At 34.9% G+C, this 23,695-nt stretch overlaps 1 protein-coding gene across 8 annotated transcripts in view; it reads left to right on the top strand.

Annotated features, from left to right (window-relative positions):
- The window catches only part of FCHO2 (FCH and mu domain containing endocytic adaptor 2), a 79,548-nt gene that overhangs the window by 18,570 nt on the left and 37,283 nt on the right, over positions 1-23,695 (top strand). For all 8 annotated transcript variants that reach the window (XM_050329616.1, XM_050329620.1, XM_050329619.1 and 5 more), the window contains exons 6-10: positions 1,822-1,926; positions 5,018-5,116; positions 6,179-6,275; positions 21,585-21,629; positions 23,342-23,414. In XM_050329616.1, the coding sequence (XP_050185573.1) occupies positions 1,822-1,926; positions 5,018-5,116; positions 6,179-6,275; positions 21,585-21,629; positions 23,342-23,414 (419 nt within the window). The remainder of the gene's footprint in view (positions 1-1,821; positions 1,927-5,017; positions 5,117-6,178; positions 6,276-21,584; positions 21,630-23,341; positions 23,415-23,695) is intronic.

Here is a 23,695-nt window from a genome sequence, read left to right as displayed (position 1 = left end):
ACATTAGTAGCTGATCAGTGTTCATGTGTTTTATGATTTTGTCTCTCCTACTGAGTAGTTAGTTTCTTAGATGCTTTTCAGCATAAATACTTGGATTCTGCTCATCATTAAACATGATAGGAAATGGAGAATGTTTTTGCTTTGTCAAAATCCCTTGCACATGGGGTTCAATTACATAATGCTTTACCAGAAACCCCTTTTTATGAAGTCTTTTAACTTGATATTTCCTTCCTTTTCAATGGTTAAATTTGGAATGATCTTACTGCAAAGCAGTCGTAATCAATTTTAGAAACAAGATTTCATAGAGCACCTTGTACTTTTATCACAGTAAATGATATTTGGGAAACAAGATAGGACTGTGTGCTTCTTCATGATTCCCCTGTGTGAATGTGTGAGTAGAATCATGAAGTAGAATTCAGGATAATTAACTGATGGGTTTAATACAACCTGTCATGCTCGATTTTAATGCCTGAATGATCCATATTCTTCTTTCATGAAGTATTTTCTGCTTAAGCTTTCTTTGTAACTGGAAGAGTGAAACTGTGGCTTTGGTTCCTATTCTTTAAAGTTCTGATTATGTTTCCGAAGGTGAACAAGTGCTAAGGCTATATCATTACTCATGGTTTTCTCTTGTTTTTCTCTTGGAAACTACAGAATCAATCTCTGTATTGCCAGAAGGCATCTTTCTATTAATTAATTTGAATGTTATAGGTAATGATCAGCTTTCCAACTCGTTGCTAGTAAAAAATAGTTTCTGCTTTTACTGTGAGACAGAAGAAATTACTTTGATAGGGGAAGAGGGCTACTCAGAACTGGAACAATTAGTGAAAGTACAGCTGTCTTTATTGATGTCATTAACAATTCAGGAATACTTTTGAGTTACAATTGATGGGAAATTTCAGTGAGATAAAGGAGGCATGTTGAACAAAGCAGCTTAGGGAAAAATGATGGTCAAAACTTTATTTTCATTGGTATTTAACCATTATTAAATAAAATACCAAAGGCCTGAAAGGCTTCATCTCATGCATCATGCTGTAGACTTTGAAAATAACTTTTTCTGTACCACAATCCGTCACTTCATTCAGTTTTGTTTTCCATGTAATACTGGGATTCTCCTGTGTTTTGTATTGTCTTTTATTTAACTCCCAGAAAGATGATTTTGTTTTATTAGCAACAAATAATGAAAAAACAATTATAAATCCCAGAAGGACTATTATAAATAACACTAACCTGCATAAATCTGATTATCAGTGTGTTCTGCATTAACTTCACTTTCAAGTATCTGTTAATCCATCGATAACTTTTGTTAATCCGTTGATGTAAATCCGTTACTTTAGAATTTGTTCCCTTATTTCTGAGAGAATTGCACCATCTTGGTTTTTTTACCATTGACTTTTTCAGAATTGCACATATAACTGTTTGTTCTATATTCCAACCCTACTTTTTTTCTTTTTTTGTTGTTACAAATATAAATTTGTTGTAAATGTTTGACAGAGCTAATGAATTATCATCAGCAATGAAAATTTGATTTCTAAATAAGTGTATTATAAATTTGTCACTGCTGATAAGTGGAAGGGATTTAAATGACATAACAACTTTGTTAAATTTTTTTTACATATTTTATGTATAGTTCTAAATAGAAATCTCTAATAACTTGAATACGAGTTATTTGGTGATAACATTTTTTATGACACTTCCCTGTTTTGATATGTCCCTGGATAATTTTTAGGGATCATCCTAAGCTGTCTTTTAATATTGACTTTAAAAACCTTGGCTCAGACCATATGTATGACATTTGACACCTTTTGTACTGATCTACAGGCAGCAGTTAAATCAAAAAAAGCTACAGATACCTATAAACTATATGTGGAGAAGTATGCTGCACTTAAAACTGATTTTGAAGTGAAAATGACAGAAACAGCACAGGTAAGTGTTATATTGAGTTATCTGGAATAGATTAATGTATTCTATTTCATTTCTGAAGCCATCTGAAATCAAAGTTTTTGAAAAATTGGTTATTTTGGAAATTGATTTGTTTGAAAGGCAAACACTGACTATGTATGTTGTGATAGCACTGTCCTTGAATGACACAGCTGAACACTAGCTCAAGGAATAGTTTTTGAAGAAATTTTAGGAAGAAAGCAAAAGGTACTTCTTGAAGTATTGTAGATGCATTGTGATTTTGTGGGTAATCCTCTGAATTGCTGGGCACCCAGAAATTGTTCATAGGAGTTTTAATATTGGGATACATCTTGGCTTTTCCATCAAAACAGTTCAGTTACAGCTTGTTAAAGTGTCTCCCCAGGATTTACCTGAGATTTTGGAAAGCCCTTACATCTGTTAAAGCTTCCAAGGATTTTTAAGACTCAGTCTGTATTCCAGAGGATATCAAGTTGTCTGTATCATTGCACGTGCCACTCCTTGCTGCATTTTTTACCACACTTGTCTAAATGTGCTTAGTTCCTAAATTGTAGCAGTCCTTTTATTTAAAGATTAAATTTTCACTTAACTTTCCACATCTCTCCATACTGGAAATGAAAATTGCCATTCTGCAAGTTCAAGATGTATGTGTAGAATTTTGGAATTTGTTCTAATTGTAATTTACTGCATCTACAGTTTGGGTGCAGGACAGCTACTTCAAAAATTATGCAATAGGAAAAATAACACCTGTGAATGTATAGAAGCCCACTTGTACATGAAGCACACCCTGTATTATCTTAATTCAGAGTACATTTCACTTGAAAATACACAGAATAATTCTGAAAATAAAATTAATGAGGAATGTAAGTCTTTTTATTTTTTCCAGTGCAAAATCAGTTGGCTTATCTTAAATCAGTCTTACAATGTTCACATACTACTTTTCTGAGGAAAAACATCTTTTATCGATGTGATGTTTTTCTATGTAATTGTGTAGTAATGTCCTAATGTAGCTGTTCACTTTTTTAAGTTAAACTTTGCTGACATTGTATAAATTTTACATATTTTTCCTCTTTTGGCATTTGCTATCTTAACTGCAAAATGAAGTGACTCATGACACATGATTTTGAGTGGTTGAATTTTGAAATTCAAATATAGGGTCTTTCCAGTCTTGATTTGCAAGTTATGGTTATTGCTGTGATAAATATGGAAGGGTTTACTGTGATTTAAGTAGGAAAACACAATTCGTTGTTTAGAAATTGGATTTGACAGAAATTCCTCATGTGGAGGGATGTTTTTGAGTACACCTATAGTAGTGTTATGCACTTGCTATGCAGCTGCTAAGAAAACACATTTTCCACTTTGCTAGAGGGTTTTTTTAAAATCATGTAGCTCAGGCAATTAGTGGAAAGGATCAAATAGTTGAAAATGCTATATTCTTTAAAAGTCCTCTACCTTATTTAGAACTGGATAGAGTTTAATGTAGATAATGTTGCTGTTGAGCAGCCTGCATATGAACAAACTTCAAGCATAAGTAAGAATGCATTTTAAAAAACACTGTAAATTTACAGGAAAACATACATATTTATAAAAAACAGATGTAATGCTTGAGTAAATGGTGTATATTGAGTTGGACAGCTAAAGATTCTTACTGTGATTTTTCATCTTTTTAAAATTGACTGATCTTTCAAAAGAGAAAGTAAATAATTTGGCTAGTGATTATACCTGTGATAAGAATTATGTGATTGTATTTTAGTACCTGACTTTATTCAAGATGGCTACACTTCAGAGGCTTTAAATGTGAAGTATAAAACAATAAAAAAGAAATAAGAAAACAATTGAGGGGGACGCTTTCAGCTAACAGATTAAAAAATATATGTCTGTGTGGACAACACTTCTCATGTTCTTTAAGGAGAAGAGTTTAAAGAACACATTGTGTACATGTCTTGACACCCCTGTGACTGTTAGAGACAAACCAGAGATAGTTTTGAAAGCAGAAGTTGACATAATAGGGCAATCAGTACAAGAGTAACATCATGGGGTAGGCTGCAGAGGATGACCATATCCTCTGTAATTAAGAGGAAGGCTACTGGATAAAAGAAAATAATTTTAGTCTGCCTGATTGATGGTTAGAGAGGCATGTAAGTATGGGAGAAGACTGAGGGTTTAGAAGTTATAGATATTTGTCCTGTCTGTACGGAGTTGTATCTGTGAATCAGAGTAGTGGGAAGTGTATAATGGGGAGAGATGATCTTTAGAGAACCCTGTGCAAATTGGAGAGAGGATTAAGTGGTGCTCCAAAGTTTGGACACACTTGAAAAGACAGTTACAGAAATAGACAGAGAAGTAGGAAAGAGCAGAAGTAAAAGATTTCAAAACAATTATGGTTGACTGTTGGGGAGGATGAAGACGTTTTTAGTTCTGATTTTTGGCCAGGAAGGAGCCATTTAGATCTTTGGAAGTGATTTTAAAATGGATGTCAGCTGGAAGCCTGATTAAAATGGAGCAAACTACAAAAATTATATTTGGTGAGTTTAAAATTTAAACAAATTAATCCTATTTAAAGAAGGAAAGGATGTATGTTTAACTAGAAAATGAGAAAGCATATGTATATTTCTGAGGAGGAGGAGGAGAGGTTACTAAAAAGAAAGTGCAAAACATACCCAGAAATAAGATTTCTCAGTTTAGATGGGAAAAAAAAAAGACTCGTCAGTAATGAAGAAAAGAAGGGTTATTTGAAAACCCTCTGAACCTATTTCCTTTTGGTAGAAATGGGACAGATTTTTCTGAAAATAAAAATTAGATAAAAGTTCAAAGAGTAAGTAAAAAAACCTCAATAATGGTTCTAAAAGGATATATTGCTTTTTGAAGTGCATTATTTCATACCTCTGAATTCCACACCTTATTTAAGTATTCTTAAATAATTATTCTGAAGTAATTACAATATTCTTAAATATTGTAATTGCCATGGTAAAGATCTGGAAGGGAAAAAAAGTTGTTTGTTTCGGGTTTTTTCCATGTAGGGTATTTAATTATTAAAATAAAATTTAGTCTCTAAAAATATTTTTTATTATGACTAATTGCTCATATCGGTTTACAGAAATTTCAAGACATTGAAGAAACACACCTTCTTCGTATGAAAGAGATTATAGAATCGTTGTCAAATACTATAAAAGAAATTCATATACAAATTGGAGAGGTAACTTTTATACTTTTGTTTGTTTGTTTGGACTATGCTATATATTTTTCTTAACTATTAAGTGGAATATTTCTTACTGTATTTGTGACAATTACACTTTTCAAATTATGGAAATTCAATATAAGCTCAAATTTCCATGGCTTCTTGTTGAATTTATAAATTCAGTGTCACAAAATTTGCAAAATAAGTCTGAATAAATTTTGTCTTAATGTAAAACAAAATATTACGACAATTTGAAGAATTTTTAGTGTATTTCCAATTTCTGCTCCCTAGATACTGAATTAGCACTCATTTCACACATAATCATAATACTACTTCTTTGATTAAAACTAGAAATCATATCACTCTGAAAAATTTCCAAATTTTTTTATACACTTGGAATTTATGAGCAGAAGATCTTTATTAACAGAAGCTTTTATAGTATCTTTTGTTTGGATATAAGTTGGTTTAGTTAATAATCTTTATAAGGAGTCCTATTTTTTAGTGGTTTTTGAAGTGTCTTCTTATTTTCGTACACTTCGAGTCACTATTTTCTTCAGTATTGAGGTTTTCTGCTAGTGAGTGGTCATCACAAGGGTCATGCTTTGTATTTCTAAGGCACACAGCGTGTTCACGTACTACCTTGTTGGAAAAACCTATCAGCAACATGTTGTTGTTTCTTTGTCGGACCAAAAACATTACAACAGTAATGCTTTTGCTCAAGCAGGTGGGAGTTGTGATAATACAGTAGTAACAGTTCACACCCTTAACTGGTGTTGGCTTAAGAAACTGCTTCTCTTCCTGACATTGTAGGGGAACATGTTGCTGACAAATTCAGAAAATTATATATACACAAGGTTTTTAGATGGAAAAAATAGAAGTAAAAACTAGACCTGACATTCCATTTTTTATCTGTATTGTATCCACACTAGCTAATACTAAAGTAAAGTAGGGATTTCCTTGTTAAAATATCTGTTGATTTCTCTAAGTCCTGTAATATATTTTAGAGGTAAGTATTTTGAACCTTAACTACAGAGAAAAGTACTTTTTAAAGTTTAATTGCGTTCTTTTTTATTTTTGAAGGTGCACGAAGAGTTTATCAATAACATGACAAATACTACAGTTGAGAGTTTAATACAGAAATTTGCTGAGACAAAAGGAACTGGCAAGGAAAGACCTGGTAAGAGATTAAAAATAAAAGAATTCAAAAAGTTAGTTTTAAAACTGGAAATTTCCACTCCCCATAAAAAGTCAAATCCGTGTTTGTTAATTTACAATATTTTTAATGTATTTGCAATTTCAAGTTCTTAGTATTCATTACCTTTGATATTAAATGATTCATAGATATTCATAACAGAATTTATTATGTGCACGTGGTATTTGTGTTCATAAAACTTGGTAATTTGTAGATTTGTACTATATGCTGTTTCTTGGCAAGCAGCTGTAGTTCCTTGTACAAACTATATGTTGTCTGCTAAGTGTTTCTGCATAAATTAATTTCAAATCTTTATTTATTAGAAATTTATTAATATATTCAGAGGAGATGTCTATACAGCTTCTTACTGATCTATTGAAACAGTGGTATCAGTCTGGTTAGTTTACAAAATTAACATTTTAATAAATGTACAATATATTTTTTATAAAATATCAATACTTTAATAGACAATAATGCATATTGTTTCTTTACTAAGCAGCAAATTGAATAGTACTTTCTGAAGGTAATGCTGGTTGGGTATGGCGTATAAGACTTCCCTGGACTGACATCATAAGGCAGGCTCACAGTACTGCATATCTAGTGTCACTTTAATATTTGCCATGAAACAGTCCCTAGGTGTGTGAATACAGGAATTAGTACCTTTTAACTGTTTTCTTCAGCACTGGGAGTCCTTACTAACATCTCTGTCTTCTCGTGTAGAAGCAGAAAGATTTTTTTTTTTTTCAGAGCAAGAATGTACATACTAGAGTAGATCATGAAAAATTATATTAAATTGTTAAATATGATTGCTAGGTATCTTGCAATGTGTCTGTGAGGTGTTTTTAACTTAATATTGTTTTGTATTCCTTCTGTGTTCCACTAACAGTCATAATAGGCTGCAGTAAGATTGTATGTGGAATGATTTCTGAAAGTTTCCTGTGTATTTTGCAATTTTTCAGTAAAGATTAGGAAAGAAAATATATGAAATTCAGGGTTTCAAGTTCAGTTGTTCTGAAATCAGGACAAAGACACATTAAAATTCAGTGTTCAGACCTCTTTGATTAGCTGTTGCTGACATGTCATGGCTGGGGATCTCTATCTAATATTCAGGATTCTGACTACCAGGGTTACAAAGACCCTTGCTAATGTATCCTAGAGCAGGGTGCACTTCAAGTCATCCAAGTTATTTTTGTGGCTAGACAACATAGTAATTGTAAGAAAAGTAACACTTCACTTTTTAATTTTATGGAGAAGTTATACATTTTGTACTTGTTTGCTGCTTTGCAGTGTTCTTCAAATCCTACTTATATTCTCTGTAAAAACTTCTTCAAATGTATTCTAAGAAAGTTAAGCAAAGTATTCTAAGGAAGGATAACACATTTAGCATATAACTATATGCACCTTGAATTTTCTTTTACAGCATTAAATCATTGTATTGATATCAATTTTGTAAAGCAGCCATGGTGCAGATGGAAAGCACAGTTAAATTCAGCAGCAAAAGAAGACAAATTCACAAGAAGAGTCAGAGACTAGAAACACAGACCAGTAGTGATGTTAATTATAGTTACTATTTCCGTTATATTTGTTTTATTAACTTAGACTCATAAAACTTTGACAGTTACAATGACCTGGAAGGAAGACTGAAGAATCAGCCTTCTAAGGATCAAATGAAAACATACACTGTGTTAAGGACTGCTTTTTCTTGATTAAAGCCCCACTTTTTTCTGTTTGAGAACTTTTCATGATAAAAAGATATTTTAAGTCATGGGGCAAATGTTGTAAGTCTGTGAGATGTATATTTTAAGTAGGCTGGAGAAGGGGATGACTCCTCAGATAAATCTGAATATTCAGTGTAAAAAATTATACTGACTTGGCATACAAAACAAATGCAGCAAAATTGTCTTATAGATGTCACTGTTGCTTATAATTCCAATCCTAAATCTGTTTGAAGGCAATACTTTAAAATTTCCCAAGACTATATAGGCCTTCTCTCATCCATATTATTTGTGGGCTACTATGGTAGATAGTGGGTATTTTCAAACAAAATAATCTAAAAAGATAATGTATAGAGTACTTTAGTTTATTTCAGCATATTCTAGATATGGTTATAGTTCTTCATAGCAGAGTTCACTTGGTTTTATTTATATGTGTAAAAATAAGAATGAGTCTGAAATGAAGTACTGAGAAAGGGCTGTTTTACTATGTAGACTACAAACCAATCACAGTAAAGTTTACTGCTTATCTGAAATATCTGTACAGTGATGTCCTTGTACCAGACTATATGGGCTCCCTCTGGTGGCTAATTACCATCACCTTGAATCATAATACACAGGGGCATCTAGAGTTTTAAGTTGTTCCAGAACAAATAATATTTTTTTCAAGCAGTAATGCTTTGTGAGCATTTTTTAATTCACTCAGGAACTTCTTTACAGTGGCTCTTTTTGAACTGCTACCTAAATAACTTATCTAGTCAGCTTTATAGTGTACTTCTTATGAATTTGTTTTAATTCTTTTTTTTCAATCGGTTTAGAATTTATTGATTTTAGTAACACAATATTTAAGTTATATTTCTTATTTGTTTTCTGACTGCCATTCAGTGTAAAACAAAAAACGTAAACAGAACAACAAAACCCAAACCACATACATAGAGTTGCAAATCTTTAATTTTAGCGGAAAAAAAAGTCACTAAATATAAAACATGGAAGAACAGGAAGAGAGATGGCAGGATCAGTAAGGCTTCAGATTAGAATTTACTGTGTTTTGTGAACTGTCTCCAGAATGCAGAGGAACCAGGACAAGCTGAAGAAGCAGTCCCATATTATCTTCATGAGGCTTAACAAGACCAAGTGCAAGGTGCTCCACCTGGGTCAGGTAACCTCCGGTATCAATACAGGCTGCAGGGTGAGCAGATCAAGAGCAGCCCTGCCAAGAAGGACTTGGGGCTGCTGGTGGATGAGAGGCTGGACATGACCCAGCAATGTGCACTCAAGCCCAGAAAGTCAATTGTGTCGTGCTCTGCATTAAGAGCAGTGTGGGCAGCAGGTCAAGGGAGGGGATTCTGCCCCTCTACTCTTCCCTTGTGAGAGCCCACTTGGAGTACTGCATCCATCACTGAAAATCAGGAAATAAACTCTCCAACCAGTTTGTTAGGTTAGAAAGCCAACATGACTTTATTCAGCTGTTTGCATGTGAAATCACTCCACCAAAATGCACGCCTAGCAATCTAACAGACCAGGCTATGTTCATGAAACTAATACATATTCATCACATTTCTGTCACATCCTGAGTACATTCATGTGTGCTAATTATTTTTGTGGAGTTATTTCGATATGAGTAGGGGTCTTTGGTGATTGTTTGGGAACATCACATTCCCCAGATTTTCTTTCTATGGTTCCAGATTTTCTAATGTATCTTCTCTCCTTGAGGGTATCTCAAATATGTGGTCAGGTCATGATGCACTTCTCTTATCATTCTTTGCTCTGGCATTCTGTCTTTGTTCTCAGACTTATATGTCTACTAGTACATATTAATCGCTGATATGGGTAAATAAAGAAGCACTAACTGGCACAAGGCTGTTAGTCACAGATGTAGGGAATTGACACAAAGCCACATTAGTCTCTGATGTTAGTATTAAGCACTATATGGTAACCCTGGCAAACACTACTGTGCTAAAGTTAAAAGAATTTTCCAACATCTTCCCCCATTTCTGCATATAATCGTTTTTAAAGAAATATAACTTGTAACAGATCCAGGTCTGGGGTCCCCAGCACAGGAAAGACTTGAACCTGCTTGAGCAAGTCCAGAGAAGGGCCACAAAAATGATCAGAAGCAGGAGTGCCTCTCTTGTGAGGACAGGCAGAGAGTTGAGGTTGGCCTGGAGAAGATAAGGCTCCAGGGAGATTTTATTGCAGCCTTTCAGTGCTTAAAGGGGCCTTACAGGAAAGATGGGGACAAGAAAGTAGGGCCTCTAGTGATACGGCAAGGAATCATATTGTTAAACTAAGAGAGGGTAGATTCAGACTAGATAAAAGTAAGGCATTTCTGGTGGTGAAGGTGGTGAAATACAGGAACAGATTGCCCAGAGAGGTGGTAGGCACCCCATCCCTGCAAGCATTCACGATCAGATGGGATGGGGCTAAGAATAACCTGACCTTGTCAAAGATGTCTTTACTTATTTTGAGCAGGTTGGACTAGATGACCTCTACAGGTCCCTTCCAACCCAGATCATTCTATGACTATGCTATATTCCTGTTGTTAGGTCTAATAGCAGCTTTGATACCGTTAGTTAGTTGGAAGATGCTTTTGTCACTCACGTGGTTCTGTATTGTTCGTCAGAACTTGTTGCCACTTCTGCCAAATCAGTTTTCTGTTTGTGATAGCCATGAGGTCTGTTGCTTCATATTCCTTGGAAAATTCGTTTAACACATGGCAGAAAATGTCTGCTCTGCTTCTCTACCACCCAATTTATATGTTAAATAAGTAAATAATGGAGCTGATACCAGAATAATCCTATTTGAAATTAATGAGATATCAATGAGCTTCAGCTCTATATACTTAATCCTATAATAATCTATTTAAAAATTGGTTTGTTCCAGTATGCAAAGTTGATGCCACGAGGCATAGAGACTGGTAAGAAATTCAAGCTCATGTTTTCTTATATTTTATGTCTGAAATTGTCAAGATAATATCAAGTGTCTCTTAAGAGATTATTCAATGCCTATAAAGCTGTAGTTGATCATGAATATTCTTTTAATTTTAGTTACTGAATTACCATGTACTCCTCTCATATATGGAGAGCTAAATGCATGTGTTTGTTCCTTATTAGCTTTTGGCCGCTACACAGTTCACCCAGAAGGTTCCATCCAGCCTGGCCTTGAACACTTTCAGGGATGGGGCATCCACAACTTTTCTGGGCAACCCATTCCAGTGTCTCAGCACCCTCACATTAAAGAATTTCATTCTAATCTCTAGTCTAAACCTAATGTCCTTCAGCATAAGGCCATTCCCCCCTTCCTGTCACTACATGTGCCTGTGAAGTCCTTGTCCAGCTTTCTTGCAAGCCCCTTTTAGATACTGACAGGCTGCTCTAAGGTCTCCCTGGAGCTTTCTCTTCTCCAAACTGAACAACCCCAACTCTCTCAGCCTTTCGTCATAGGACAGGTTCTCCAGACCTCTGATCAACTCAGTGGCCCTCCTCTAGACTCATTTCAACAGGGCATTGTCTTTCTTATGCTGAGGACCCCAGATCTGGATGCAGTACTCCAAGATGGGTTTCATGAGAACAGAATAGGGGGGGAGAATCTCTACCTTCAACCTGCTGGCCTTGCTTTTTGTGATGGAGCCCAGGATACAGTTGGCCTTTTGTGAGTGCACATTGTTCGGTCATGTTGACCTTCTTGTCCGCAAACACTCCAAAATCTTTCTCCCCCAAGGCTGCTCACAATCCATTCTCTGCCCAGCCTGTACTTGTGCTTGGGATTACCCTGACCCAGGACATTGCACTTGGCCTTGTTGAAGTTCATGAGTTTCACACAGGCCCATCTCTCCAGCCGTCCAGGTCCCTCTAGATGGCATTCACCACACATCTTGGTGTCATTGGCAACTCGCTGAGGGTGCTCCCACTGACTCTGTCACTGACACATGTTAAACAGTGCCAGTCCCAATACTGTCCCCACACACTTTTAGGAGCTCTGCCTGTTAGCAGAATCATGAAACATTAAGCTTCAATTTAGTAAACATCTAAAAATCAAATTTTACTGAGGCTTTAATTCAACTGATTTTTGATTCATTGAACTCAACTGAATTACTGATTATGTGATTAGAATAACATGTTATGTGGCTGTCTGTTGGCAGTGGTGAAGGGTTAGTGCAAACATTGGTGTAAGTTTATGACATGTGTTTAGGTCTTTTGTAATTGCTTATGTGAGCATTTTAGTCCTGAATATCCATGAAAGGTACTGCTTATGTGTTTTTTCCAAAGCAAATGCAAGAGTGTCAAAATGAGCTGCACCACAACTGGAAGGTAGTGCTGATAGTGCTAATGCACAGTTGTGCTCACTCCATGTTAATATTCCTTTTCAGTTGGTGTGTTGTGTTAAACTATGTTTTCTATCTAGTGAAGAAGTGTACCAGGTGAATAAGATAAAGCAAGGGGGAGAATGAGGGTTAATAATAACTGTCTTACTCCTAAAAAATTTTAGAAACAAGTGAGTCTTTTCCTAGAGCTCAAGCGGCAAAACAGGGGCAGGGAGTATTGAAGCTTGCTTTGATTAAAGCTACTAGCTTTTTATGTGCTTAAATAATGAACTCAGCTTTGAAAGAAAGACTTGAAACAGTGCTAGGTGTGGCATTTATTTTTTCCATGGGTTTGTTTCATAACATACTAGTTTATAGCCCTTATAAAAATACTTTTCTAAGACACTAAACAGCAACAAATATATGGAAATAAACACTTAAAAAATCGTTAATAATGTCTTTTGAACAGCTCTGCAGGATGTCTTTGAACTTCTTTTCCACAAGGAAGTGTAACAACACAAATATTTATTTTATGTTGTTATAAATGATTTTCTTTATATTTTTGGTAAATATTGTGAATATTTTAGTGCTGCTGACACTTGTGATTAGATGCACAAATAGCCTGAAGTGCTAGCACAATTTCTCAAAACCTGTGTCCTCACCTAATTCTACACAGAAGGCTGACTGAGGAATGAGTTTAGTTTGTCAACACTGACAGTATCTAAGGGATTCAGGAAAGTAGTCTTTGTAAAGGAAGGCAGACCATTGCTGTATTTCAGAAGTTAATGGAAGAAATTAGGTGTGGGTATCTTTGAGGATTTTTATGACAAACTGGGCTTGAGGCAGATAAAAAAGTCTTTAAGGGTCCTGTACTGTAGAGGTATTTTCAATGTAGAGGATCTGCAACCTTAAAAGATGTAGCAATAAATGTGTCTTAATTTCTGTCCTCAATGTTTTTGTTTATGGTTTTGGTGGTTTTTTGTTGTTTTTTTTGTTTTTTTGTTTTTTTGGAGGGGGATTTGGGTTTTTTTTTGCTTGCAAGAATTGAGTCCCTTCATAACCAACAAACCTGCTAAAACTTCTGTGGACTAGGTATTCTCATCTGCAGAATAGATTTTTAATAATCACGTATGTCTAAGTTGCAAACTTGGTTTAGGTTGTGATTTATTGATTTTTAAATGGTGGTGGTGATCTGGAGAGCTATAAAGGTACAAGTTTTATTGAAAAGTCTCTTAATTCAAGTGTAAGGCTAGTAGCATTGATAAAAATATCTTAGACAACATCTCTAGATACAACAGAGCAAAAACTGGCATTTCAGTGATCTGAAGCACTCAGTAAGATAAAGTACTTTTGGGTCCACTTGAATTTTCTTGATACAAAGAAATAAGTTGCAGCCTGACACTAATAGTTTTATGGGACTGTGGGAGCCAAGCAATGTCCATTTCAGTAACTTAAATAGGAAGAATATGTTAATTAGGTGATAGTCATCAGAAAATGCAGTAGTATGCAGGATAGATTCTACTATAATAAAAAAATACTGAAGAGTTTTAAAACACCTGAAAATAAAATAACATACCGAGATGCTAGTAAAATAAATAAGGCCTGTACTTAGTTACTTTATGTAACATAACCTTGTATGCAATTAATATTTAGGGAGAGGTTTGCGATTTTTAACTTATTTATTATTAACTTATTTGTTTTTCTTTTAAGATAGGAAATGTTCTTTTTTTTCCCAACTGAAAAAAGATTTTTATACCTGAAAAATTCTGGATACTATAAAATATACTAGCCTGTTTTTGCTCTTTAGGGTCACATTAAAAATATTAAGGTCTGACAATTTCATGGGTTTAAGTTCAGAACTTCAGGAAGAAACTGTACCCCTTAGTTTACAGGGAGAATGTGTGACTGTTACAAAAGACATGCTTCTTTGAAGCAATCTTTAATGATGTGGACTATAACTTTACGTATTTTCAATGTCTATTGTTCCAAAACCTTAGCTGAAAAGTACTTGAATATGTCTGTGCATTTCTTTCATCACTGCATACTTGCATAGTCTGCCTTCAGCAGGTGAATCATGCACCATGCAGTCAGGCAGGGCCATTTGTTACAGATACTTATAGACTAGAATTATGCAATTCTGCTGCTGCTTAGTATTTTTTCCAAACACCCCCATAATTTTCACAAGATTTTGCTGCTTTCAACCCAATTTGGTGGAAAAGTAGACGTTTCAAGGACATTCTAAAAATGAGGAGTTTGCTAGAGAGAAAAAGGACCCAAATTAGTAATGTCAAGTAAGGGAAAGGCAGTTGAAGGGTTGTAAGCTACTCGTTCGGAGAGCCAGCGGACAGCTTAGTGTGTGTTTGTATGTACTGTGTATGTTGACCAACGACTTAGCTTGTGAATAGTTAAAACCAGACGTATCTCACATCCTGTTGTGTATGCAGTCAGAAAGGAAATATGAAGTTGAAAAAAAAAAAGCAAGAATAGAAGAGGATGAGGAAAGGGACTGGGAGTGTAACAGTCTGCAGATTGGTGTATTAGCTGATATTATTTTGCTGCTCACAGACTTCATACTTTCACAGATCATAGATGAAATTTCCAGTGTTGCAGCCTAATTGGACCTCTAACTTGAACCATTGCATTTGGTACATGGTACATGTTTCCTGTCTCTTTTGAAAATTCTTGTGTTATCAGAGCAATAAAAAATGTTTTGTAATTGGTATTTCCCACCTTTTTATTTTAGAGAAAAAAAAAATCTGGTCTCTCCTCACTGTTGAAAAGCATCTTAATTGATAATAATTATTTTAAGGCTACTCAGATTATGATCCTTTCCTGCTTTGCTTTTGGTCTGTAAGCCACATAGAAATACAGTCCCTTGAGTATAGTGTACTTACTGTATTCACAGAGCTTGTACCCGGAGTGTGAGAAAAGCCTGAGACGAATAATGTTTCCTTTGATCCAGTGAACTGGGTGCAGGGCTGGAAGCCTAGTAACAGAATTGATTGCTTGTTAGCTAGATGCTCTATGGAAGTGCTACATGTGTTGCTAGTGATAATAGCTGTTACTTCTGATGCCACTATCATCTCTGCCTTTTGTTTATATATATATATATGTATATGAATACTATTACCATGCTATAATTTTATCTTTTCAACATGATTTTTTTTAAAAAAAGAGTGATTTGGTCAAACCTTCAGCAGCTCTAGAAGCTGTATAACAGCTTGGTTGATATACAGTCCTAAGGATGTATCAAAGAGTAGTCAAAAATTCGTTGTTGTAGTACAACTGTATTTATAGAATTAGGTTAAAGGATATGGTTTTACCAATATTATTTCAGTGTTTTCCCTCAGACTGACAGGTTAACAAGCCAGTTTTATTTTCTGTGCCTTATCCTCTTTTTGCAAAGAAGAGCTGACCAAATCCATAAACTAACATTTGCTTGTGGCAGTCTGGTACTAGCAAGATAGATATATCACATATATGTTATTTACCTCAAAGATAATAACCATTCATCTTTAGTCTGCATTCCTACAAATAAGATATGCTTGAATTTGGTTTTGTTTCTTTTTTTTAATATGTAAAATAGGAAGTCCTTCTCCAGGGAAAAATAAAATTGTGTTTGTCATTTTATAAAATTATTTCTCATAAAAATTATTTTTATTGCACAGGCAATAAAAATCAAAGTTAGTGTTAAAAACAGTGATATTGAGGCAGTATATTTTAGTTTCCTGGCTTCTGAATTTGAAAGCTTGAAATTTTTTGCTGAACATGTCACAGGATCAGATGATAGCAAGAAAAAGATTGCTTATATGTTTGTGTACCTACAAAATTGACCTTTGTGATGCAGCTTGACATCTAAACACTAAAAGCAGTCATTTGTTTTGACAGCAGAATTAATTGAGGCTAAAACAGTCGAAATTCCACTTGTATCAAGCTGTTCATTAGGAATTGCTGTCTGGCTTTAGTGCTGTCAGAAAAATAACCTGTTCTGCTATGATTAAATAGCAGAATGATGGTCGGTCCACTGAATTTGAGAGAGAGGTTGAATAAACTTTCTACTGCGGAAACAATTCAGAAGTGACACGCTGCAAGGGGGGTCAGAATGTGCATTGATATCCAGCTGAGCTGTCAACTGGCACTGAGCCAGGCACGCAAAGCTTTGCCATTTGAAGCAGCATGCGAAGCATATGCAGTTTAAAAAAAAATTGTCCTCCTTTCATGCATGACTTATACTCAGAGACAAACTTGTGTTTTTATCAAAAACAAGAATACGAGGGTTTTTATTGTATTTGTAGCCACAGGTACAGATTCATAGAATGTTTTAAAAGCTTTTGCTGGAAACAGATATGTTAATGTTTATATGTGTGCATGCGTGTGTGTAAACTGATTCCTCAGGTTGCAGGGAAGGGCAGTTTTGGAGGGGGGAATTGAGTGTCTGAATGCTTCGAGTTACTGAAAATTAAATGCAGTTAATACCAATACATGCTTTGGTGGGATAATGTTTCTTTCTGTCATGAATATCCTCCCAAAACCAGAAAGGAGACCATTTTCAAGAGCAGATGCAAGTGTAAAGCAGTTTTTATTTGATTTGTTGACTTCTTGATTTGTTTACCTTTTTAACTCTGCAGGATTTTCCAGTTCATTGATATATTTACTGGGGGCACTTTTTCAGGGTATGACATAATATTATGTTTTCCTTCCTAGTAATAGTAGTTGACTTTTGTGTTTGACTTGTTTATTTAAGAATCCAGACAGTAAAACCTTTTTTTCCTCTCTGTTCAGGAAAGTGCAAATTACTTTATTATTTTGACCCAAGCAAAACATTATCCCAGTGTCTGTCTTACACAGATTTTCTGTGAGAGTTATTCAGATAGACTGGAAAACCTATATCTAGGATTTTACAGAGAGAGGTTTTGTAACTGTTCTTTGACTGGCCTCAAGATAATTCGTGTCACTGTAGGTAAATTAAAAAACAGGTATTAAATAATAGTGTCTGTAGTTGCCTTGTGTGTACTCTGAAAATACTGTTCCCATAGATGTGGGCTAATTATGTAGGAGATACGGTAATATAATTTACAGTACAATGACATTTTCTCCATTTGTCTTTCAATAAGACCAGTATCTCCCTATTCCTAGCCATATACTTTGCCTTTAGTGGTACGAAAGCCCACATACTCACTTGTAAAGGAGAAACAGTACATGAAGTTACTGAACAGTCTAGGAGATGCATCCCAAGCTGCAGACTCACTCGTGCTTAATTTATGCTAGTGTCACTTATTGTAAGCTGTGCGATTAACTAAAATGAAATTTTTCCATTTATTCAAATTACCTTTTGTGTTTTCTGTTCTAGCGACCCAAAGCTTCCTTATTTTCAAGAGCCTAAGGACTGACCCAGTCCTGATGTATTTGCTTCAGTCTCTTGTCAAATAGCAGCTGTCTACCTTATGTATTTGTGAAACCACCATCCATTTGCCTTTTCTTAATGTCTTTATTTGTCGCAACTGGTAGAATGCTGTGGCATTCAAAAATTCAGTGTAACTTGCCTTGGAAAATGCTTTAGGGCGACGCTTGGTGGGAATGTTTACATACAGTTGGAGGAGCTTACTAATTTTTGATGCCAGCTACTAAATTTTCATTAACATCCTGATAGCTAGGTATGTATTCTTAAGCAACTGAAACTCCACTAGCTACTCATATCTCTTTCTATTATAAAGGCTAACCTTCATTTATGCACCATATTTATTCTTTTCTTTCTGTTCTGTGTGTCTACAATATCAAACACATACAAGTCCATATAGAGGTATTTGAGATGTTTAAACTGTAGTTACCAATAATGGAACAGATCAGTGTAACAGCAGGCCAGACTTTAAAAGTTGTCTTGAACCTGGAACTATCCATGCAACAGGACATTAAATCAGAGACTCCACTATAACTTTTTACTTACTCTGATGAGTGTCTTCAAATGTCTTTTTGATTTTTACAGTACTGCTTTAGTTTTAATATTTGCTTTTGTGTTCATATGAATGTTTGAGAACAATCTTCCTTCTCAATTCACATGGTTTTCTTGTTATAAGAAAAAGAGCAAAGGAATTTTCAATGCTTTGCCTGCGATACTGCTGAATAGCAGTAGTGTTAGCATTATCACCTGCATTGCAGTATGGCAACATCTAGATGGTCCTTTCAATGCCTTGGGCTACCATGTGGCACGGGCTTATCAAAGTCCTCAACTTCAGCTCTACTTCTGAAGTGTTTGAAGCAACTGCTTTTCTTTCTTTGAATGTTGCAATGGACAGTGAATCTGTTTACTTGCATCAGAAATTTTAGCCGTTATAATCTTCCAGATTTTGAGCTGAAATCCTTGATGATGAAGCCTTTGTGCTTCAACCATTGGGCACAAGTCTGTTCAGAAAAATTTTTTCCTCATGGAGATAGTGCATCCACCTTAAAAACTTTGTGTAGCTGTTACAAATTTTGACACCAGTACATGAGTTTGCATGTTTTGAGTTCTGCCTGTATATTACACCTCTCTGGCAAGATCCATTAATACAAGCCCACTGGTAATTTTTAACTATAGCAACTTATGATTAAGGAATCAGAAAGATAGATGTTATGGTGCTTCAGAGAAGAAAGCTTTTTGATTTGAGTTGTTTGTTTGGGTTTTCTTCAGTGCTAGTGCAGATGCTTCTATTTCCATATACACAAGGACAATGGGCAAGGCAGAGGGAACTTTTTTAAAAAACCATCTGAATTCTTTATTGGTGCTATGCTCCCATAGTAGTATGTGTGCCTAGGGCCTCTTTGCTGGCTAGGAGACTGCAGCTAGTTCTAGCAGAGGACAACATGGTCACAATACACAATTCTGGCTGGGCATACAGTATTATTACCTCTTTGGACACAAAGACATCTGTCCACAGGACACTCCAGCTGTTACAAGGGCTACTGAAAGTTTCTCACAGCTGTCCTGTTTTCTGAATTGGTTCACTATGGAGTGCCACAGAAAATGTCTATTTCTGTAATGTTATTTTGATTTAAAAATACTATGCCAAAGACAAAACATGGTACTCTTTATGGCAGGCATATAGGAGGCAGAACTGTTGGGAGGTCTGAAGTTACAGAAAAAAACTCTTAAGAAAATTAGAAATGCTAAAAATTTCACTCTACTCTGCTCCATTCAACAGGCAAATGGTATGAATTTGCCTGTGATGTAAGCAAAAAATGCAACATGTTATATTGGTGGGGATGTGTTAAATACAAACTTTATAAAACCAGCAAATATCTTTGGGCAATGGAGGAAAATGCTGAACTTAATTTTTTGTGGATTTTGTTTGTGGATTAATTAGAGACAGCCACTGGCTCAAACTTCTGTGATTCCAAAGCAAGAAGGTCCCTATGTAAAGTCGAGTAGGAAAAGTAAGTTAGGATCAAAAGATGTTTTTGAATTGTAACTGATTCATGTGATATCTGTGTGTTTCTGTACTAAGGGTGAATGTGTATTCAAATAAAAAGTTTATCAAGCTGTAAAAAAACCACTTTCAGAAGCAAGTGTTTTGGCAAGTGTAATGGGCAAAACAGAGGAAGTTGGATGTGTTGTTAAAGACATTCTTTCCTTTCTGCTTATTTTAGAAGTGAAAAAGATACTGATCTGAAATAAGGATAAGCTATACATGAGCCTTGAATATTTATTTTAATGATTATTGTAAAGGTCTTAATAGTCTGGGGATCAGTTTTAGTAACTGGAAAGGGTAAAGAAAAAGATGGAATTCTGAAGAAGCTTGAGTAGTTTATTCCTCTAAAAATATGTTTAAGTCTCAGTTGTTTACAGGTTTTTTCCTTTTGTTTTGGGCATGAGTGTTTGTGGTTGGTTTGGCTTTTTTTTTCCTTTCTTTTCCCAACCAAATGGGAATATATATAGAAGCAAGAAATAGAAGCAGCTGAATCATTTGCCAAGTGATGAAAAATGTGCTGTCTGAAACATAGTGCTGAAGAAGTAATGGGTTTGTTCTTCAGCTTTTATATTTTATGGCATTTTTCTGAATTTCTTGCTTACTATCTTGGTGACTTGGGTTTACTGTGAATTTAGTGGAGAGCAAAGGAGAAGGGATTGAAGACCATCTTAAAATGCCTATGTATTTACAATGTGAAAGAGACTGAGAGAATTGTTAAGAATTTGCATCTTGTCTTGCTATACTGAATATTTAGTCTTGCATTTGAAATGATTTAATAATTGAAATTTAAAGGGCTGTTGAGACTGCCATTTGAGATTTGTCTTTTCATGTTCTGCTTTCAGGAACATCATTTGGAGGCCAAACAATTTTTATTATGACATATGGGCTATTGATGGGTTCTAGTCCCAGATCCTCATCCTGCTGCTAGTTTTACAAGCATGCTTTTAACAGGTCCCTTTTTACTGACTGGGAAATTTTTGCAGACACAGTCTTAATTAAAATAAATTCAAGTCAATACTTTGAATCTGCCTTAATTAAAGAAAAAAGTCATTAGAACTGTTTCTTCTCCACTGTCTTATCTGTAATGTGTCTATATATAAACTTGTGTGCATGCCCTCAAAATGATTACAGAAAGGTAAGTTCCAGACCTGACCAGACTGAATGAATGAGGGTTAGGACATTACTTTGCAATGGCAGTTGACTGTCACCTTGTATCAACTGTAATTTAATGAATTTATTTAGATACAGAAATTAACTACTGTTCGCTGCTTTTTTTTGTCCTGTTGAGACTTAATTATTATTTTTTTGAAAGTTTGTCTTCTTTATTGCCGTGTTTAAGGTTCTACACGCCAGTTTTAACTGTGTATGTAATTGGCTGTGGAGAGCAAACACTAGAACTAGCAATGCAGAGTTAGCAAATGTGTGAATCTCAAAATTAGGGCTACAGTTGTGCTTTTCTCCTTTTTTATTTTTCTTTCTACAATTCTTGTTCATTAAAAGAAGATGAATTTAAAACCTTACACTAATACAGTATTATAGATGTAATTTTGAATGAGGACACCAGTTAGATGTTTCATGTGGTTATATAGCATAGGTAATTGACTTGTATTTAGATGATGGGTACTAGTATTTCAATTTTTCAATATGAAAGAGTCAAAATATTGCTTTACATGTATGATTTTGCAATCTTTTTGGCCACTGGCATGGTAATTGTGCTTTTCAATTGCCACCTAAATTTTTAATAAGATTATATAGAGATTATCAGGAAATATTAGTAGTCATTAAAATAGATTAAATTTGATCTAATGTTTATCTTCATTGTCATTTCTTTAAGGCCCTATTGAATTCGAAGAATGCAACACATCCAGTGTAGTTGAAGGTAAGTTGCCATAGCATAGTTATTTACATGAGTTATTTACATGAGTAAATAATAAGAGTTATTTACTCTTTGCTATGAAGCAAAGAGTACTCAGTGTGGGAATCTGTATAACTTTGAAGTTCTTCAGTAGACTGAAAAGCAGTTTTCCTTGTGGAAAACAAAATTCAGTGACAATAAGACCTATAAAACCTATATAAGACTAATGCACAAGTGTCAGAGAATTTGAGTGTTTCTTACAAGTATATTTTGGCTAAGCCCTGTATTTGCAGAGATTTGGATTTAATTCACTTATGACTGTTGTAACTTAATTTGCAAGTGTCAAAACATGGCCCAGGCTCTTCCCATTGTTACCATGTTAGTTATACCAAGTCTAACTTAGTGTTATGGTTGCAAAGTCTTTCTTTGTCGCCGCAGCTTATTTCGCTTAGGGGATGTTTTTAAGTGATTAAGAACTGCTTTATGTCCATAAGCTGTGTATTTTCTTGTGGGACAGAGGAGTTGACAGTATAACTGTAGCATATAAAAACTTTTAAGTTGCCAAAGTTGTAGCTGAGTCTTAAAATCTCTTTTGACTGAAGCAGAGAGCATCCGTGTTCAGGAATTACTCTCATACTTTGTTTGCCATTATTTTGAGCTGCATAAGGCACAGAAAGAAATTAAAATAAAATCTGGAAATCTAAAAATAATCTTGGAGCAACTGATGTGCCTCTGTATATATGACTGACTCTACAGCTAACTAATTTGAGAAGTTTGGAGTTATTGAACCCTGAAAATTTAAAAAGGGGAGAGTTTGCGCTTTTGCACTGTATAATGTATTTCTATAAAGGGGAATATAATAAAGTGCTTGAATTCAGTTGTTAAATTTTGGAAACCAAATTATTTCCACTGTTCTACTCAAAAGCATGCCCTCAATAGTATCATGCGTCAAAACAAAATTATAGACTAGTTGGATCAGATACTTGCACTTAGTCATTTTGTTTCGCAGTCTATTTTGCTTAAGCAAACGTTGTGGAGAAGCAGGTGTGACAGTAAGTCTGATGGTATATTTAAATGTATTTTAATTTTAGTACATTAAATGGGAATGAAAGCAAATTTTTTTCAGTACTGTAGCTATATGTATCCAGTGCTAAAAGCAGGAAAGAAACAACAGAGGGGAACCATGATTCCAGACTCAGTGAGAACCAGTCTGAGAGCTGGCTAGAGCACTGGGAAATCATGAGCTCAGCATCAGGTGGAAATCCAAGAGACAATCTCCTTTTTATCAGGACCAGGATCCTACTTTTGAGGAAAGACAGGGTCTTGCAGCTGCTGAGAACATGCAGGGAAATAACAAGAGGGTGTTGAACTGCAGTAGCTGGGGAAGGCAGTGTTCTGTTTCTATCCAAGCTCATTGACTGTTCAGGATCACCTGGACCATTAGCACCTCTTGAGTTTCTGTGAGCAGAGTCCTGTTCCTCAAAACTGCCAATGTACATATTGTCTATTAAAAAACCACAGCCATATTTAGATTTTATTTTTTGATTGGTATGTTACTTAAAACAAATTTTAACGATGTTCCCTTACTTAGTTTGGCTCCATACCAGTCTCCACTGTTAAATTTTTATAACAACTGAGGCAGCATTTAGAACATTGGCATTCATATGTACTTCTGTTTGACATTGCTAAACATGTATTTATCTCTTTGATCTTTAAATGAAGTGTTTGTTCTTTAGGAATAAAACCACGGAAGAGGAAGCCTTTTGGTTTATCAGGAATAATGAAAAAAGAAAAAGATACTGAATCTGTGTAAGTATATTTCCACCCTGAAGCTCTTTCTTATATGAAAATTAGTTAAAGCATGGGGGTAAAAATCAGCTGATGTTTAACCAAAGAACAGGTTTATAACTGCAATTTAAAGGAATGCAATGAATATGAAAACATCACCACTATTTACAATTTTTGTAACCAAGCATTTTAAGGAAATAACATCAGTGTATCAATAGTAGTCTAGCCATGTTGCATTCTTTCCTGTGCATAGGTAAATAGTTTCCCCTTCTATATTTGAGTGTTGTAGATAATGTAATTTG

Source organism: Myiozetetes cayanensis, unplaced genomic scaffold (genome assembly GCF_022539395.1).
Source record: "Myiozetetes cayanensis isolate MyiCay16 unplaced genomic scaffold, myiCay2020 scf4, whole genome shotgun sequence".
In the NCBI taxonomy this organism is placed as follows: domain Eukaryota; kingdom Metazoa; phylum Chordata; class Aves; order Passeriformes; family Tyrannidae; genus Myiozetetes; species Myiozetetes cayanensis.
Note: the sequence above shows the minus strand (reverse complement) of the source record. Positions and strands in the feature narration are given on the sequence as shown.